The sequence below is a fragment of the Papio anubis genome, chromosome 17, assembly GCF_008728515.1.
Source record: "Papio anubis isolate 15944 chromosome 17, Panubis1.0, whole genome shotgun sequence".
Lineage (NCBI taxonomy): Eukaryota > Metazoa > Chordata > Mammalia > Primates > Cercopithecidae > Papio > Papio anubis.
Window position 1 is genome coordinate 68761280 of NC_044992.1, and position 20296 is coordinate 68781575.

A 20296-nucleotide genomic window follows, 5' to 3' on the forward strand; every position below is an offset into this window, starting at 1 on the left:
GGTGCAGTACAGTTTGTTTTGACCTATTAAAAAGGCAGCAGTGCCTATGGCAGAGTGTTTTCAGTAGCGCAGTGTTAACAAAGGGACTTTTCAATGACCTAAACCCTATGAGAGCTTAAAAAGGTTCAGCCAGGTTTTCTACATCACAGCCGTGAGCACTTCAGTTCTGCTTTGGGAGTAAGGCCTGGATGAAGGTGATGCACCTAAAATGAAGAGTGGTTTAAATGAGAACCGTGAAACACAGTTCCCCGAATGCCTTCCATACCCTGCCTTGCAGGAAGACCTCACTGTCAAAACTACGCTCTCTTTCGTGAGCCAAAGTTTGAGAGCTGGGCAGGGTGGAACTGGAAGCATCGGCGGGAGGGAAGCACTGTAGAACTGGCTTTTTCCCTCTAAGCAAGTCCTTTCAGAGGACTTGCTCAAAGCTCTGCTTTGTCTGGAATTACCAATTCATGTTTTGTATTTCTCCAGGTTAATTGGAACTTTATTAATTTTTACTGGAAACATAATATGTATATTTATATTATTCCACTTTGTTATAGGCCTGCCCGTAAAAGGTTAAAAAGTTTGTAGTCATTGACAAATGTGTCTTTTTTTTTTGGAAACAGAGTCTTGCTCTGTCGCCCAGGCTGGAATCCAGTGGCAAGGTCTCAGCTCACTGCAAGCTCCACCTTCCAGGTTCAAGCAGTTCTCCCGCCTCAGCCTCCTGAGTAACTGGGACTACAGGCATGCGCCACGATGCCCGGCTACTTTTTGTATTTTTAGTAGAGATGGGGTTTCACCGTATTGGCCGGGCTGATCTTGAACTCCTGACCTCATGATCTGCCCACCTCGGCCTCCCAAAGTGCAGGGATTACAGGCATGAGCCACTGCGCCTGGCCTCAACAAACGTGTCTTATTAAACGTTGGGAGAAACTTTCTGTAAATAGACCTTTCCATAAGATTTTGGAGCACATAAAAATGTTTTGCTTTAAGTAGACCAGGTCTAGAGCTAGATTCTCCTGGGAGATGAAGTTCACTAGGTGACAAATACAAGATAAATGTTACCCTCCAACCCTCCGTCCCATGTCAGCATGGCACTGCTGGTCCTCTGTTAACCACAGAAGACAAGTCTTGGTTCCTTTTCAGGAGCACGATCCGTCTGCATTCCTTCTGCTGCCCCTTTTTTTGGGACAGTGCGGCAGGAGGCTGGGTAGTGCTGACTCCGGGGATACACTGTGGCCACCAAGATCTGTTTCCCTTTGTGTGGATGGCCCATGATGATAGGGCAGTATGGGACGAGTTAGGCTCCTCTCAGGCGGCACCCATTAGACCTCCAGACTATAAAGAAGTAGAGCCAGGCCAGGTGCGATAGCTCACTCCTGTAATCCCAGCATTTTGGGAGGCCAAGGCAGGAGGATGGCTTGGGCCCAGGACCTCCAGACCAGTCTGGGCAACACAGTGAGATATTGTCTCTACTAAAAAAAAAAAGGAGGCCGGGTGCGGTGGCTCACACCTGTAATCCCAGCACTTTGGGAGGCCGAAGCGGGTAGATCACCTGAGGTCAGGAGTTTAAGACCATCCTGGCCAGCATGGTGAAACCCCATCTGTACTAAAGATAACAAAAATTAGCTGGGCGTGGTGGCACACGCCTGTAGTCCCAGCTACTCGGGAGGCTGAGGCAGGATAATTGCTTGAACCTGGGAGGCGGAGGTTACAGTGAGCCGAGATCGTGCCAATGCACTCCAGTCTGGCAACAGAGCAAGACTTCGTCTCAAAAAAAAAAAAAAAAAAAACCGGTCGAGCCAACACAGGCTGCCTGGTGGGGTTTTAAGGATTTTTAGAATGTTCTCATTTATCTTGGTCCTTAGAGTGGGAATTGAAGGAAGCTGGCTTTTAAAAATCTTGCATTCAGTTTTTAGTAATCTGTGATATGAAAAAAAATGATTTTCTAAAAAAGAAAAATTTAAAAGTACTCTGTAGTCATAGAAGTGTCTGGATAGTTTGATGTTCCCTTGCTGTTGAAAATCAGAGCTCTTGGGCAGCCCCAGTTGTTCAAGGTGAACCCAGCTTATGGGCAGTGGTTCAGACTGAGCCCAGCATATAGGCAGCCCGAGCTGAGCTCCAGCCGGATTCCCCTCGTCCCAGCACAGCCTTCTATTTCCAGGACCCTGCACAGCTACTCTGTCAGTTGGTTTTTGTTTTTCTCATTTACAACTTTTTGGGGTAAATATTGGACACACACCCCCCATCACACACATAAATCAGTTGCTGCTTCTAAGAATCAGAAAGATCTTCAAGTACTCCTAGAATATAGGCGAACACATTTCCCTGTTAAGGGTCTTAGAGTTGTATCCTCAGTTTCAACTGGGATGGTGCCGATAACTCATTCCTCCCCTCCTCTGCAGATGGGCGGCCCCTCTATGTGCTCAGGCTGGGGCAGATGGACACCAAAGGCTTGGTGAGAGCGCTCGGGGAGGAAGCCCTGCTGAGATACGTAAGTGCGCGGCTGCGAGACTCCAGGCCTCACTGTGGCGTCACTTTCTTTCTCTGCCAGTAGGATTGGGGTGTTAACCAACCTGTTAAAACAAACATGAATTGCTTTTGTAGTTAGAACTGAAAATACATTAATATCATCTTAAAATTTCAAAAGAAGACGCAGAAGTTATAACAGTGTCTCTCACAGTGGAAGCGTCAGCGCGGCAGTCAGGTCTCCCCCGAGATGCCTGTGTAGCAGCGGTTCTGAGTCTTTCCATTCACTGCCACATGGAATTGCCCTCTCCTGGGACACCACTCACAGCAGACCTCTTGATAGCTTTCTTTCCACTGGCCCTTAACGCGAGCTCTTGGCATCTTTCTCTAGACCGTCCTGAATGCCTCCTGACTCCAGCCAGGCCCCGCTCCGCTGCTGCCGCCATTGGCAGCGGTGCGTCCCCCTCGCAGAGAAGAGGATGGTCCTTCAATTTGAAAACAAACAAACTAAAAAGGCACATTTATAACCCCATTATCGTGAAATATGCACTTTTGACTTTATTTTTTATTATGTTGAGATGGAGTTTCACTCTGGTTACCCAGGCTGGAGTGCAATGGTGTGATCTTGGCTCATTGCAACCTCCGCCTCCCGGGTTCAAGTGATTCTCCTATCTCAGCCTCCTGAGTAGCTGGGATTTCAGGTGCCCGCCACCATGCCCAGCTAATTTTCTTTGTATTTTTAGTGGAGACAGGGTTTCACCATGTTGGCCAGGCTGGTCTTGAACTCCTGACCTTAGGTGATCCTCCCGCCTCGGCCTCCCAAAGTGCTGGGATTACAGGCATGAGCTCCCCCTGCCTGGCCAGCTTTTTTTTTTTTTTTTTTTTAAGAGACATGGTCTGACTCTGTTGCCGAGGCTGGGGTGCAGTGTCTATTCCTGGGTGTGATCACGACTCACTGCAGCTTCAAACTCCTGTCCTCAAGCGGTCCTCCCACCTCGGCCTCCTTAGTAGCTGGGACTACAAACACTACCACTGAGCCTGGCTCACTGTTGGTATTCCCTTGTGTATTGTGTTAGTCTGCCCCCACCGCCATGTGTGTTTATATATCCCCACATGCACACGATCACACATAAAAATGGGGATGGTCTTTATCTACAGGGGAAGGGTTTGTTAACCTAAAGCAAAGGATCGCTTGAGCCATGCCTTACGTCTGTTCTAAGGCTGCCTTTTCTCTTGGCTGGCACATGTGGTATCAGAGTGTTCCCACACTCACAGATGCTCATCTGCTGTTCCCCTGCGCTTGTTCTGAAGACAGAGCCCCAGAGCCAGGCCCCTGCCCATCTGGGGATTCCTCTGCGCCTCACTTTGGATAGTCGTTACCTTTGATTTGCCGCGCACGACAGTGTTTGTTCTCTGTCAAGAGTAAAATATTTTTGTTGGTGGTGATGTGTTTAGTTAGCGCATGTGAATGTGTAAGAAAATCTGCATAGGTCACTTTTTTGGTTTACATACTTATCTGTAATGCGCTGTTAGTGTCCCTCTTCCATAGCTGGACGGGGTAGTTTTAGCCTTAGACTAATCATGGACAATTTTCATGCCCTTTTGTATGTAGGTTCTCTCCATCAATGAAGAAGGGCTAAGGCGATGCGAAGAGAATACAAAAGTCTTCGGTCGGCCTATCAGGTAGATGTGGGATTTTTGTTTTCCTTTCAACTGACTGAGAAAACGCATTAAATATTTCTAGTTGATTTTTGGAATTAAAATCTGCTTATTATTTTCCAGGGTGCTCTAAAAGGTAGAAAAGAGGTGAACATGTAATATGCTAGTGACAAGGGACAGAACACTTAGGGTTTTTTGACCCCAGGCGTTGCTGTCACGTCAGCCTGAGTGGGTTGGCCTGTCTGCTTAGTCTGCGCGGGCTGTGGGAGCCCAGGGCTGCAGGTCCTTTGCTTGTTTTTGCCTCCCCTCCCCACTCAGATGACTCTCTGTTCTTAAACCAAGCTTTAAGTTATAGTAAAGAGTTCTGAAAATGTTTAGTGATTCAAAGGTTGACATTGATAAGGGTGTAGATGGTTCCCTGGGATATAAGTTCCGTGAGAACAGAGATTTTGAGGGCCTTTTGCTGATTGCTGTATTCTCAGCTCCTGAGACAGCGCTTCTCTCTCTCTCTCTCTCTCTCTCTCTCTGTTGAAGCATAGCCCACTGCAGTTCAGACACAATATGTGTTAAAATACCAGCTGTGTGCCCTGTTGATGGCAGGTTAGTGGGGCGGTTTAGCACGTCAAGGACAGCACAGTGTGGCTTTGCTTGCCGGCTCACTGAGCATATCTGAGAGAGCTTTTCATGCATTATCAATCAGCCTTAATTGCAGTTTCAGGCCTTGGTCCTACCACACTGATCCTGTGTGTTTTGTATAAGTAGATATAAACAGAGTTCATAGCACTATAATTTTAAAAAACTGATTATGATGTATTTGGAAATAGCTATAAATGACCAAAAAGGAAAAAAAATAAGAAGACATAGTTTGCTAAGTGTGCTGTCTGTCGAATGAAACACCTCTCTGCACAACCGCAGCTCGTGGACCTGCCTGGTGGACTTGGAAGGGCTGAACATGCGCCACCTGTGGAGACCTGGTGTGAAAGCCCTGCTGCGGATCATTGAGGTGGTGGAGGCCAACTACCCGGAGACACTGGGCCGCCTGCTCATCCTGCGGGCGCCCAGGGTGTTTCCTGTGCTCTGGACGCTGGTGCGTTGAGATGCTTTTTGCAGTAACTGTGAGCCATTTGGAAAGCAGACACGCATGCATTCATATATGTGTCTGTGACCTAAAGTCCTGACTACTTAGGAAAAAAACATGCAAAGCTGTAAGATTTCTCAAATTGTTTAAGAGAGGGGAAAAACAAAATTTGAGGGTCCTAATGCCATGCAACTAGACTTTACAGAAGAAGTATATAAACTTGAATTTCCTCCCCCCACCCTCCCACTCAGGATACCACATTGTCATTTTAATCTTGGACACTCAGGCAGCAGAGAAATGTGACTGCGTGGCCTTCTCCTCCTCACAGGTTAGTCCGTTCATTGATGACAACACCAGAAGGAAATTCCTCATTTATGCCGGAAATGACTACCAGGGTCCTGGAGGCCTGCTGGACTACATCGACAAAGAGATTATTCCAGATTTCCTGAGTGGAGAGTGCATGGTATGTCTTGAGGCGAGGAACTGCACATTTGGCCCCTTTTGCAGGTGGGAGAGGTCGGTGTTGATTTGCGCAAATGATTTTCAGAACTTCCAGTCATTTGGATGTTTTGTTTTTGTTTTGTTTCTTTTGGCCGCCATTTCTCTGATCCAGGGTTAAGTTAAAGAGAACCATTTAAGTAATTGTTGAGACTGTACATTTCTTCATTATTAAATAAAAATGAGAATTTGTTGTAGAATATAATACAATTGTAGCTTGCTTTATTCACACGGCTTTGTGTGAATCAGATCTTTAAACCATTTTAGAGGAGCTGTCATATTTTTAAAAATGCTATTAAAAAATTGAATGTTCTCAAAATGTCCCACCTGCCCCTCCCCCTCCTTGTTTTTTTATGGAGACGGGGTCCGGCTCTGTCACCCAGGCTGGAGTGCAGTGGCACGATCACAGCTCACTGCAGCCTGACTTCGTGGGCTCGGGTGATCCTCCCACCTCAGTCACCCAAGTAGCTGGGACTATAGGCGTGCACCACCATACCTAGCTAATTTTTTGTAGAGACAGAGTCTCACTATATTGCTCCAGGCTGGATGACTTTTTTTTGTTTTTTTGTTTTTTTTTTTTGAGATGGGGTCTCGCTCTGTTGCACAGGCTGGAGTGCAGTGGCGCGATCTCAGCTCACTGCAGCCTCTGCCTCCCAGATTCAAGCGATTCTTCAGCCTCAGCCTCTGAAGTAGCTGGGATTACAGACATGTGCCACTACCCACAGCTAATTTTTTTATTTTTAGTAGAGACCGGGTTTCACCATGTCAGCCAGGCTGGTCTCAAACTGCTGACCTCAAGTAATCCGCCCACCTCGACCTCCCAAAGTGCTGGGATTACAGGCATGAGCCACCACGCCTGGCCTGGATAACATCTTTAAAGTAAAAAAACGAAGGGAAGTGGTTCTCAACATATGTTTGGGGTTTTTAATACACTGAGTTGCTGGGTAACGAAGCAGAGGCCTCCTCTTCTTTACCCTGTATTCAGAGAAGCTCAGAACCTTGGGGTCCTTGTAGGCTTCTAGCCCATGGCGCACAGTTGTGCCATGGGAGCACTGCGGAAACCAAAGCCTGTAGAAGTCCCAGTGACTTGTTCCATGGCACACTGTGGCGGCTGAACGCACAGGGGGTGAAGCTTCTTATCAGAAGGGCTCTTTAGTCATCCGTCATATACAGTTACCCGTTAGAGATGTGTACCCACTGGGTTTGACTCAGGTATTTAGCTAATGAATTGGACATTCGGGACTTTGGACTTTCTGAATGGTTATAGAAATTTAGAAAACGAATTTAGCTTTCACTTCATCAGTTCCACTTTAAGGAAATTACGGGCATCATCACAGTGCAATGCAAAGAGCAAGTAAGTTACAGTAAAAGTTACAGGACCAGAATTTAGCAAGTGCCTGTGAGGTTAAACTGCAGGCTCAGGTTTGTAGAAACCTCTGAACTCCTTTCATATGAGCTAGCCGTCCCATGTTGTTGCTGTTTCCAATTATGACGCAAAGAATTGAGCCGGAGCACAAGGAGACCTGCCTCACCGCCAGTCGCACCTGTTTGTCACATGCCGACCTCCGTAGTGTGTGTGTCATGCTGAGCGTCTCTGTGGTTAATTGAGCTGTCCAAAAACTCGGGCCTTCTAAGACTTCTTCACCACCCTCCTGAGCTGCTGTTCAGGCTGGTAGTTGAAAGGAGGTTGTTCACTTCTGCTCTCTGGTGGCTAGAGATTACTAACCAGGGGTCAGTTTGGTATTTTTCCAACACGACATCGCTGCTTTGACACTTTGCAGGCTGAAGACTGAAGTGTTTCTTTTCTATGTAGTTGCTTCCCAAGGCTAATAGAAAGGAGGACTTCGATTTTATGAACTTTACTGTAGAGTCATTGTATAAAGGTCAATTAGGAGATTTATGATACGTACAAATTCTAATTCAACTTGTTTCAGGCAAATTCAAAAGAAGTTCTTCATTAGTTTTTGGCTGGTGTTATAGACCAGTCATTTGACTTGAGACACAAAACATTATTCATTGATTCTATATCTTGACTATAGTTTCCTACCATAAAAATGATGCCTGTGGCTATTGAGAGCAAAACTCTTTTCTTAAAGTAATACGCTTCCTTTATAGCGCATTATAAAGACGCTAGTGCTTCTGTGAGCCAGCTTCAGTAACTGGGGGCAGTGCCTCACGCGTGTTAGTAGGAATTCTATGCTACTTCAGCTTCAACTTGTTCCTGTTTATGCAAAGTAAAACACATGTATTTAAGTGGTTTTTAAAAACATATTGCTCAGCAGTGCAGAGTATTTTACGACCCTGCCAGTGTTCTCCATTTTCTCAGCAATTTCCAGGAGTTAAGCGCAGGAGGATGGTGCTGGCTGGCGTGTCGGGGTTTCGTGGGGTTGGTTTGTGTTTGCACAGGTTTCACACTGTGTTTCTGCTTCCAGTGCGAAGTGCCAGAGGGCGGACTGGTCCCCAAATCTCTGTACCGGACTGCGGAGGAGCTGGAGAACGAAGACCTCAAGCTCTGGACTGAGACCATCTACCAGTCTGCAAGTGTCTTCAAAGGAGCCCCGCACGAGGTAGGTCCTCCGCCTTCCTGCACCTGGGTGGGCCCTTCCTCAGCAGAGAGCCTGGCGCTCGCAGGGCTTCCTGGCAGCCTTTCTTTCAGAAAAGTCCACTTGTTTTTCTGCTCTTTGTCTTTAGGCTTTTGTTGACACTCGATACTTAGTTTCAGTAAATGTCAACATCGAAGAGCCGGTCTCTCTCAGAATAGAAACTAGCAGTGCTTGGTCAGAGTGCCTGGAAAGGAAATGGATCTCTTGACCTCCATTTTACTAAAGCCACCAAACGCAGAGATAGGAATAGCTAATCTTTCCTTGTTGCAGTACTTAACTCCTGAATTTAGTTTATTTCATGGTTATATTGAACAGGCTTCATTTGCTACTTTTTCTTTTCTTTTTTTTTCCCTTAAGACAGAGTTTCGCTCTGTCGTCCAGGCTGAAGTGCAGTGGCTCGATCTTGGCTCACTGCAACCTCCGCCTCCCGGGTTCAAGCAATTCTCCTGCCTCAGCCTCCCAAGTAGCTGGGATTACAGACACCCGCCACCACGCCCAGCTAATTTTTGTATTTTTAGTAGAGGAGGGGTTTCACCATGTTGGCCAGGCTGGTCTCGAACACCTGACCTCAGGTAATCCACCCACTTCGGTCTCCCAAAGTGCTGGGATTACAGGTGTGAGCCACTGTGCCTGGCCCATTTGCTACTTTTTCTTGACTGGGTTTTGGTTGTTTATAGATATTTTGGGAATTTTCCTGTTTCTGTAAGTCTAATGGAGCAAGGAGCATGTTCCTGTGTTCCTTTCTTGCTGTCACTTTTGGTAGAGAAGCAGGGGCATTCCGCGTTCCTGTGCACGCCATATGTCTGTCCTGTAGCATCACGAGTGCCCTGAAGCAGGAGGGGCCTGCACCGGAATCTCCCTTCTCAGCTAGGGCAAGGTTCGTGGCCCAGAGTTGTTGGAGAGGACAGTGACGCTCTGTGCAGAGCAAGTGTTCGGTGAGGATGTGGTGCTGGCTTGGGCAATGGTGCTGGCCAGGAGCTGACTGCGGCCTGCTTCCTGCCGTGGTGGCGCCTGGGTCAGCCATCTGCCAGTGGCTTCTGCTGGGGCGTCTTCCTGAGCAGCTCACCTGGTGCTTGCAGGCAGGTGGATAAGGGAATGCTGTTGCCATGGTTTGAACGAGCAGAGACAGATTTGGTGTGCCTTACTTGTAGATACACACGCAGGGGAATCTCAGATTTCATAACGTCTTGAGGATTCTCTGTATTCATTTCTTACCAGGAGGGCAGGCTCCAGGGGCCAAGTCCTTGTTCCTTGTTTGTTAGGCACGATCGCTCTTGTCCATGTTTCAAGAACTTGGGATGCAGTGTGTTTCCTGTGAATCGGGGGCATCGTAAACATCCACATGGTAAAAACCTCACTCCTGCTTTGGCTGTTAAATAAAGCACAGATCTGAGATGGCAACAGACCTAAAGGCAGGCTGGAGCAGAGGCCGCACTGTGGATGCAGGAAAGAGGTGCCGTCAGCACAGGGAGTTGAGGCCTCAGGATGGAGCTGCCTGGGGAGCTGCTTTGCTGGAGAGGCCGTGCCACATAGTGCTGCCTGCTGTTCTTAGACAGGACTCTTGGACCTCACTGAATCTGCCGTGGAAGGACATTCCGAAGTGGCATGTCAGTGGTGAGGTGGCAGTGGCGGGATTGAAAGGGAGCCCGGCTTGTAGAGCAGCCACTTGCCGAAGGGCACAGCAGGCGGTGTGCAGTGGGCTGACGAGAGGGGCCGCGGGCCTGGCTCTGCTGCTTCCTTAGGTGGAGTTTTCAGTGAGGGCAGAACTCTGCACAGCTGATTTTAATTCTCACGTCCCTCCCTCACTAATCTTTGAAACTAACTTTGATCATTCCCTGTGGGGAAGCTCTGTCGGCGCTGTGTCTAAGTTCAGTTTTCGATTGGTTCTCAGCATCCAGGGGTTGACCGCCTCAACCCCACCTCTACCATGCCAGGGGCTCATCCCACTCACCCAGCCTCGCCACTGTTCTCCCGTGCGAGCCTCACACGGGAGGCCCGGTCCCGTGCCCCTGCTTCCCGCTCGCAGGGAACGCTGTCCTCCGGCTCCCCCGCCTGCTGTTTCTTTAGCTCTCACCTTCACCAGGGCCTTCTGTTCTCTCCAGCCGAGGGCAATCCTCTGAACCACTCGTGTGTGAGCTCACAGTGTTTGGTGTTACTAAGACCTGGCCTCTTAGAGTGTGTCTGAAGATGGTGTATGGGAGATCTTGGGCCTATAGGTGCAGGTCACAAAGAGCACAGAGCTTGGTGCATGACACGTAGCGGGATCCAGCGGTTGAATGGATGGTGGCGTGTGACTCTGAGGAAAGAGATCTGCCCGTACACATTCAGCCTTTCCCTCCCCAGCTTCAGCACCTGCACGCCGGAGCCCCTGGGGGGGACGGTGCGCTGGCAGCACGTGGGCCTGGTGCTCGTGGATCGTGGCCGCCTGACGCTGCCTCTTTTTCAGATTCTCATTCAGATCGTGGATGCCTCGTCAGTTATCACTTGGGATTTCGACGTGTGCAAAGGGGACATTGTCTTTAACATCTATCACTCCAAGAGGTCACCACAGCCAGCCAAAAAGGACTCCCTGGGAGCCCACAGCATCACCTCTCCAGGTGGGAACAACGTGCAGCTCATAGACAAAGTCTGGCAGCTGGGCCGCGACTACAGCATGGTGGAGTCGCCGCTGATCTGCAAAGAAGGAGAAAGCGTGCAGGTAAAACCACACATGGGCAGATCGCGCATCTGTGACTCCGTGCGGCTGGTGATTCTGTCTTGAGTAGGAGTCTTTGCTTCGCTCCCTGAGCAGCCCTGTGTAGCTTTTGAGGCACTGCCTGTGGAGGAGCAGCTCGCCTGGGGGAGCAGAGGGACTCAGAAGGCCAAGTGGGTCTCCCAGGAAAGAGTTCAGGCCTCGCAGTGGTTTTGGACAGAATCTGTGACTTTTCCCGAAAGCAGCGTGTGACAGGAAGGGAAGGCATCGCACGCACAGGCCCAGCTGGGCTTCAGAGGATTTTCCCCCCAGCCTCATTTCACCGGGTTGCATTTGTCTTTTTCAAAGGAAAATCACCCTAAATAGAAGTAAGAGGGACAAGTATTTAGAGAACTATTAACTCTCATTACCAAACCTCCTAATTTGTTTCAAATGCTTTCAGTTCCCTTTTCACATTGTGGCTGGTTATTTTGGGTGCCTGTGCTCACAGTAGCCTTGGGGCGGGGGCGGGGGTTGCTTCTGGCCTTCGTAATAGATGCATCATTTTGCTGCCTTTACAGTTTTCAGGGGTAAGCCTTGTCAGTGTTTCAGTGGTCTTAGAGGCAGAGTAAAAGAATCCTTTGTCCATTTTAAAAACAATCAACAGCTAAGCTGTGTTACCACAGTCACGAATTTCAGAGAGAATGGAGAAGGAGCTTTCCGCGGACTGTCTCTCTCTAGGGTGACGCACCTTCAGCCCCGAACATGCTGGATGATTGGCAGCATGTCAGAGAAAGTGAGGCCGGGTCCAGGGAGGCTGTGCTGAGCCCGCCCTCCAGCATGAGCACCACCAGCCCACCATGCTCCTGCCTCCATAGGTGGAGTGGGCTGGGGTGGCCTCATGAGGGCCACGGACACGGAGCTTGTCCCTCTGGGCTTCCCAGCACCCGGGAGTGACTACACTCAGTAGAGGGAAGGACATTGTCAAACCTACCAGTGAAGCAAAATAGGTTCTGAATCCCGTTGAGATAGTTCCTGTAGCTACATGAAATCCTAAAGACAGTCCCCCTTGGCGCTTGTCACAGCCTGGGGTGGGCCAGGGGTCGGAAGCGAGTTGCCCTCAGCTGCCACTGCTCTGCTTGTTGTAGGGTTCCCATGTGACCAGGTGGCCGGGCTTCTACATCCTGCAGTGGAAATTCCACAGCATGCCCGCGTGCGCTGCCAGCAGCCTGCCCCGGGTGGACGACGTGCTCGCATCCCTGCAGGTCTCTTCACACAAGTGTAAAGTGATGTACTACACCGAGGTGATCGGCTCGGAGGATTTCAGGTGCGGCCGCTCTCCCCACAGCAGGTGCTGCGGACGGCTGGGCGTGGTTGGAGGGAGGCTGCAGTCCCACGCCATGTGCAGGATCAGCAGTGGCGTCGGGTTTCGGGGATGCTCGGGGGACCAGGAGGGAGTGGCACTGTGACTCCCTGCGTGTCTGCAGAGGGAGAGTGTCAGAGACAGAGCTGATTTTGCCTTTGCTTTCGCTCACGCTGCTGTCTGTGTGCAGGCTGTGGGAAGCCGGCCCCCTGGGTGGGTTACTCAGGTCCATCCCCCGTTTGCAAGCACTGGTGGGGTTGAGAAGTGAGCAGAGAGCAGGGTGGGCCACAAAGTCCAGTAGGCAGTGTGGGCAGGCGGGTGGTTGGCAGGGTGGTCCTCAGGCCTCGCCCCTCCCTGTGCCATTACAGAGGTTCCATGACGAGCCTGGAGTCCAGCCACAGCGGCTTTTCCCAGCTGAGTGCCGCCACCACCTCCTCCAGCCAGTCCCACTCCAGCTCCATGATCTCCAGGTAGTGCACGCTGCCTGCACCTAGTGTGTGACGGCCGCTCCTCCTCGGACAGCCAGCTGCGCCCGCCCGCCCGCCCAGGGCGACGTTGTACAGACTCCTCTCACCTCTAGATAGCAGATAGCTCTCAGATGGTAAATGTAGTCATTTGATCCCAAAACTACCTTGGCAGGTAGTTTTAACTCTGATCCTAACTTAACTCAATAGCCATAGATTTTGTATACGTTGTGCACAAAATCAAACCAGAGCACAAGGGCTCTCTTGAAAGAAAAGTAGTTTCTATACCAATTAAAGGATTGACGTGGTCTCAGATGTTGATGCAAAAAATTTTTCCAACGAACTCCACATTGTCCATTAGTGAATGAATTCCTGTGACACCGTCCAGAGATGGCCCCTCCTCACCCGGGACGGAAGCTGCCAGCTCGCTGCCCCCAAGCTGCCTTGCGGCCCCCACGCCTCCCGCCACAGTCGAGATGGTCTGTGGACTTAGGGCCAGCCCTTGAGGCCCTTTTCCTCTGAGGATTCAGAGGCCACCTGCGGAGCACCCTGCCCCAGGGCCAGACCCACCCACACCACCCACTGTCCTGAAGTGGGCTCTTGGGGACTCCTGGTGACTCTAGGAAAATGCTGCCATCGTTAAACGTGACTTTCTCTTTCGTCCTTTTCAAATCTCTCTGATACTTTTTAGAGCAGGATTTTTCTGTATGTGAACTTGGGTGGGGGGTTCTTTCCCTGTTTCCTTCCGCTCCGCCCTTCTCACCTGCAGTCAGTTCCCAGCCCGGTGTAGCCCATCTCCTCTGTGCCCTCTGGTGGCTCGTTGTCCTCAGAGCCCAGACAGTTCCAGCCGCTAGGAGGCCGTCTTGGAACCAGCAAGTCGCATTTGCCGCTTGACACTGTCCACGGGGTTTTATTAATAGCTGAGCAGCATCTCCCTCATCCACTTCAGGGTGGCTCGTGGTGTGTAGGAGCCTTGCTTCTGTGTACATGGGAATTGCGGACTCATGCGTGTGTGTGCGTGCATGTACTGTGTGTGTGCATGTGTGCATGACGGTGGGGGTGCTGGGGGGACGGGGTGAGTAGAAACTTAGTTTGAGTAATGAAGGAGTCTTCATAGAAGCAAATCAGAATATGGGATTTGTTTGCCTTTTACATTTTCTGTTTAATTCCTGATTTTAAAGCCTGCTGTAGCTGGTACAGGCCCTTATTTTTTCAGCTTTTTATGGGAAAAGCAGGTTATTTGAGAATCTGTCCGGAAGTTGCATAGGGGATGGCCTCCACAATAAGGACATGGAACGTGTGTTTCTGTGTGCAGCAGAGGACGTGTTTGTCATGCCACACCCCACGCGGCTGTCACCTGTGTGCGTGGTAGGCATGGAAATCCTGGTTGTGCCGTCTCAGCTCTGCTCTGAAGGCACTGGGTGGGTGCTGCGTGACTGGAGAGCTGTGTGGAGGCTGTGTGCGCCCCGTGCAGGGATCAGGAGGGCAGGGGAGGGACCAAGCAGCCCTCTGGCCCGGCCGGGTCTGCCCTAGTGGCTGCCTGCACACTGTAGATGTCCTGGGGCCTCTGCTGTGATCGCCTGCGTTTGGACCACATTTGTGTGTTTGCTCTTAGAGATCGAGCTCCTCAGTGGTACCCGAAGCCTTGCTTCCGGAAAGCGCAGTAGGGTTAGTAGGTAGGGTTAGTAGGTAGGGTTAGTAGTGCATCTGTGCTGCTTCCACCCGGTGCTTCCTATTCCCAAATCACAAGGACCTGAAGATGGTCCCTGCTTTCTCTCTCTTTCTCTCTTTCTCTGTGTCTCAGATGGCGATTTTGCTGACAGCTGCCAAGAAAATGCTTCACTGAACAGTCCTCATGTGCCCAGAGATGTTTATAGAACTGTTTGAATTGCAGCCATGCCCTGCCCCCTCTCAGGCTGAAGATCTGTTCTTTTTAAGTTGATTCGGGAGTGGCATTCTTTTCTCCCCAAAGAGTTTAGTGCATCGTGAAGAGCTCAAAGCACATGACGGCACAAATGCTTACAGGGTTTCCTCCCGAGTAATCCAGGCTCACTCCCCTTGTAAGGGAATTCTGGGGCAGCTATGGTTTGAGGATGCAGTTGGCATCGTGTCTCTACTTTTAGTACCTTGCCACTCTTTTAAAACGCTACTGTCATTTCCCGTTTCTTAGTACTAATGATTCTTTGATTTTCCCTCTATTACTTATGTCTTAATTCACTTTCCTTCCTAAATTTGTTATTTGCATATCAAATTCTGTAAATGTTTTGTAAACATATTACCTCACTTGGTAATACAATACTGATAGTCTTTAAAAGATTTTTTTATTGTTATCAATAATAAATGTGAACTGTTTAAAGAAAAGAATGTCTTTTTCTTATTGTGAAACACCAGTTTCCCTTGAATAGTTTGAAATTCTTAGGAGAATTTTAGAGATTGAAGAAAGAAGAGAGCTTCTGAAGCCAGAGCTTGTGTGGGATTGTTTCACAGGTGAGTGGCCCGTCCTCAGGTCACAGCCATATGTTTGCTGATGCAGAAGCGAACCCAGTGTTTGAAATCCTCGCTTCTGTGAGAAAACAGGACATGGTTTTTCTTAAACGCAGCCAGATCAGACATCACTGTGATGGGGCGATCCCCGCTGTGATGTTTCTGTCGTGATAAAAAGGATTGCTTTCATCAGGCACCTCCAAGAAAATAAAATAGGCAGGTGTGGACCTTTAGAAGCCTGGGTTACCTTATCTCCACTCCCCTGCCAGTCAGTGGGTCTTCCGGTCGTAACTCAGCGGGCAGAGCAGGCTGCTGGCTTGGTGAAGCTCAGGGCAGACCAGAAGGCAGCTCAGGGCAGCATGCCAAGGTGCAGAAGCCAGTTCCTCCCCAACTGGGAACTGCAGGATCATTGACTTTCCTAGTAGTCAGTCCTTGGTAGGACACAGCCAAGGGGTCTGGCTGGCACCTGGGTGGGAAGCAGGGGAGACCGAGGGTGCCCTGCACGTCCATACTGGGCCTGGGCTGTGAGTGTGTCCACAGGCAGGCAGGATCTTAGCTGTGCTGAAGTTTGATGACTCAGCCAACCTGCGATGGAAGGAAGGAAGAGGCCTTTTACCTGGATTCCCTTTATGTCCTCATATTTCTGTGTCTGTTGTCAAGTTGGACCTGCTGTTACCAAGCTTTTGGCTTGGCGATCCAGTTTTCAGGGTGGAAGCCAGAGGCAGCTTGGAAAGTCAGCGAGGGTCGTAGGATGATAACCTGCAGCCCGTCTCCTGACCACCTTCAGAAAGGGCCACGCTGAAATGGAGTATCTTGAACAGCAGCGTGTTTATATTGGGCCACCAAACCATTAGTAATGCGTTTGTTCTTTTTTGTTGTTGTGTTTTTTTGTGGGTTTTTTTTGTTTGTTTTTTGGTTTTTTTGAAACAGAGTCTTGCTGTCACCCAGGATGGAGTGCAATGGTACCGTCTCGGCTCACTGTAACCTCCATCTCTCAGGTTCAAGTGATTCTCCTGCCTCAGCCTCCTGAGTAGCTGGGGCTACAGGCATCCACCACCATGCCTGGCTAATTTTTGTATTTTTAGTAGAGATGGGTTTTTGCCATGTTGGCCAGGCTGGTCTCGAACTCCTGACCTCAAATGATCCACCCGCCTCGGCCTCCTAAAGTGCTGGGATTTCAGGCGTGAGCCACTGCACCCGGCCAATGTGATGATTCTTAAAATATATCATGTTTCCTTTAATACTCCATCTCTGCAGAACTTTGGCAGAGCCCAAACCGTAGGTTGTCTTCCAGTTCTTAAGTTGTGGTGGAGGCGTTCTTATTAATGTCATCATGAAACAAACCAGTTGGAATCAGTTTTGCTTGAAAAGCGAAGGCCTTGGAAAGCCAGGGATTCTGGGAAGATGGTAGTACAACTAGACTGCAAAACCCAAAACCTGTAGACAAGTGAATTGTCACTTTAAAATGGTTGAAATGGCGGCGTTTGTTACATGTTTTGTAGTCAATAATAGAGAAACCTATGGACATCATTTACAGCAAAACTAGGTGATAAAGTATCCCCATAAACCCCAAACTAGAGGCGTGTTGGGGTAAACCACCAATAGTTGCCAGACCTACCAGACCCATAGGTTATCTGTGTCTGGAGGAGAACACAGAGGATACACGCACAATGTCTGATGGATGGGAGAGCAGGAGAAGCCACAAGGCCCCATAAACCCCAGTGGGAGGCACATGAACCCCAGGGGAAGGCCAGTGTGTGCTCAGCAGGTGGCACAGACCAACTGGGCTGCACCTGGAGCCTGGGGACATGAAGGCCGTTGGAGAGAGGATAGGGTTGAGGGGAGCAGACCAGGCCCTGCCTCTGGACTCCCTGGACTGACGTGTCAAGTCTCACTTCTGGAAGGAACCTCACAGTGAGGAAATAAAGCATGTTCCACCACTTGGAGTGAATCAAGTCAAGCAGGATGGGGACCAAGTCTGTGCAAGTACCTGGGAGGGTCATGAGGGCAGCCATGAAAGCAGATGGGACGTGGTGTTTTAAACGTTTCACAAAACAACAGAGAAGGAGGGAGCACTGCAAAATTAGAGCAGCTTTCTTGAAGCATACTTCATTCTGAATGTTTATGAAATACTTTTCCATAAAACTGAGCATCAGGAAAGTAGCAGAGTCAAACCTATAGAAGGCTCAGACTGGGGAGTACAGTAACACTCCCACCAACAATGGAAGCAAGCCAGAAAGGCATGCCTGCAAAACCGACCAAAGAAAACACATTCAAAAACTATTTTTGTTTTATTTTTATTTTGTATTTTATTTTATTTTTTATTTTTTGAGACGGAGTCTTGCTGTGTCGCCCAGGCTGGATGCAGTGGCGTGATCTCCACTCGCTACAACCACCGCCTCCTGGGTTCAAACAGTTCTCCTGCCTCAGCCTCCCTAGTAGCTGGGACTACAGGCTTGCACCACCACTCCTGGCTAATTTTTGTATTTTTAGTACAGATGGGGTTTCACCATGTTGGCCAGACTTGTCTCGAACTCCTGGCCTCACGTAATCACCCACCTCAGCCTCCCAAAGTGCTGGGATTACAGGTGTGAGCCACCGTGCTGGCCCATTTTTTGTTTTAAACACAAGGCTTGCTATGTTGCCCAGACTGGTCTCAAACTCGGCTCAAGCAATCCTCTTGCCATGGCCTCCCAGTGTGCTGAGATTAAAGGCGTGATCCAACACACCCAGCCCAAAAATAATTTTTAAAATGAACTGAAAAGCATAAAATGATATGAAATGTGAAAAGCATAATCAGAGTCAGAAAAACTCAGAAATGAAGTGACGGAACTCAAGAAAGATTAGAAATGCAGGAATCCTTTCAGAAATTGAGACAAATTAGAGGGAATGCAAAGTGAAAAAACGATGCCAAGTGAAAAATGAGGATGATTTTATAAATCAAAATAAAAGGATGGAAAGCCTTCAAAAGGGTTGCTGTTGAAAATAAGCAAACACATGGGTGCCATTGAAAGAGCGAGGGCCTGAGAAGGACCAACACCAAGAATATTTTAGGAAAAGTGCTGGACTTAAAAAAAAAAAAATCCTTGGGGCATCCTGGGAATCAAGTTTTTTGAGGACTGAGCTTTCTGCCAGAAGAAAATGGATTAAGTAAGACTTTTCAAGGAAAGAGTAAGCCAAAAATTTTATATCCAGCAAAACTGACATCCAAGTATAAAGGGCACTGATACAGGCCAGGCACGTTGACTCACGCCTGTAATCCCAGCACTTTAGGAGGCCGAGGCGGGCTGATCACCTGAGGTCAGGAGTTTGAGACCAGCCTGGCCAATGTGGTGAAACCCCATCTCTACTAAAAATACAAAAATCAGCCCAGAGTGGTGGTGGGTAGCTGGCCTGTAGTCCCAGCTACTCGGGAGGCTGAGGCAGGAGAATTGCTTGAACCCAGGAGGCAGAGGTTGTGGTGAGCCGAGGTTGCGCCATTGCACTCCAACCTGGGCGGCAAGAACGAAACTCCATCTCAAAAAAAAAAAGGGCCCTGATAAAGCTATCAGTGTGCAGCAGCTTGGGCCTGCCACCTTTCCTTCCTGAGCTATCCAGCAACTGGGCTTCGGGTAGTGTCGGGGAGAGCCATGATGAGATCTGGCGGCGGGCTCAGGGTCCTGCTCATCTGTGCAGCCAAGACTAATGAGGGCAAGGGGACAGTGTGTAGTGGCTCCAACAATGTATTGATCACACAAAAGTTTTTGTTTGTTTTGAGACAGGGTCTTGCTCTCGCCCAGGCTGGAGTGCTGTAGACCAATCATGGCTCACTGTGATCTCAACATCCTAAGCTCCAGCAATCCTCCAGCCTTAGCCTCCTGAGTAACTGGGACTACAGGCATGCACCACTGCACCCAGGTGATTATTGTATTTTTGGTAGAGAGGGGATTTCACCATGTTGCCCAAGTTGATCTCGAACTCCTGGCTCAAGCAATCCACCTGCCTTGGCCTCCCAAAGTGTTAGGATTACAGGTGAGCCACAATGCCTGGCCTGTTTTTTTTTTTTTTTTGAGACGGTCTTGCTCTGTCACCCACACTGTGCAGTGGCACAATCTCGGCTCTCTACAGCTTCCAACTCGACCTCCTGGGCTCCTGTGATCCTTCTGCCTCAGCTGCCCAAGTAGGACTGCAGGCATGTGCAACTACACTCAGCTATTTTTATTTTTGTAGAGATGAAGTCTTGCTGTGTTGCCTAGGTTGGTCTCGAACTCCTGACCTTAAGCAATCCTGCCACGGCCTCCCAAAGTGCTGGGATTACAGATTTGAGCCACCATACTTGGCCTGCAAAATTGTGTTTTAAAATGGGAGGAGAATAGGGGGAACATTTGCAAACATCTGTTGTTTTAGTGGTTATATTAGCGGCAGCATTAACATTGTTATGCTGAGTTTTTGTATGGTAACAAGTGAGTGAGTAGGGGCTGTCCTCAGCCAGCTTTCCCCAGGGTCCTGTGTTGAAGGTTCTCTGTGTGTAAGATACAGCAGGGAGCAGTTAAGTAGAAGCCCTATAGTCGCCTACGCAGTGGCTTACGCCTGTAATCCCATAGCCGGGAGGCCAAGGTGGGCGGATCACCTGAGGTCAGGAGTTCAAGACCAGCCTGGCCAGGTGAAACCCCATCCCTACTAAAAATACAAAAATTAACTGGGCATGGTGGTGCACGCCTGTAATCCCAGCTACTCAGGAGGCTGAGGCAGGAGAATCACTTGAACCCGGGAGGCGGAGGTTTCTGTGAGCTGAGATTGTGCCATTGCACTTCAGCCTGGGCAACAAAGCAAGACTCCGTCTCAAAAAAATAAATAAAAAGCCCTGTAGTCTCAGATTTGAATTGGAAGGTTAATATGAACTCATGAGGTATTTTTATCTTTAAATGTGTGTGGGCGTGTATTTAAGTGAATTTACTTAGAAACAATGACCAGCCCATTACAAAGAGAATCTCTAGCATCCAGATTGAACCCAGGCGTTCCTGTTAAAATGGCTCATTCCAGGTC

At 49.2% G+C, this 20296-nt stretch overlaps 1 protein-coding gene across 1 annotated transcript in view; it reads left to right on the forward strand.

Annotated features, from left to right (window-relative positions):
- Positions 1-15148, forward strand: part of SEC14L1 (SEC14 like lipid binding 1) — a 75181-nt gene extending 60033 nt beyond the window's left edge. The window contains exons 10-17 of the mRNA XM_031657808.1: positions 2388-2476; positions 4064-4134; positions 5026-5197; positions 5517-5651; positions 8119-8253; positions 10736-10987; positions 12109-12287; positions 12692-15148. Coding sequence (XP_031513668.1) covers positions 2388-2476; positions 4064-4134; positions 5026-5197; positions 5517-5651; positions 8119-8253; positions 10736-10987; positions 12109-12287; positions 12692-12797 — 1139 coding nt within the window. The 3' untranslated portion in view covers positions 12798-15148. The remainder of the gene's footprint in view (positions 1-2387; positions 2477-4063; positions 4135-5025; positions 5198-5516; positions 5652-8118; positions 8254-10735; positions 10988-12108; positions 12288-12691) is intronic.
- Positions 15149-20296: the final 5148 nt, after the last annotated feature.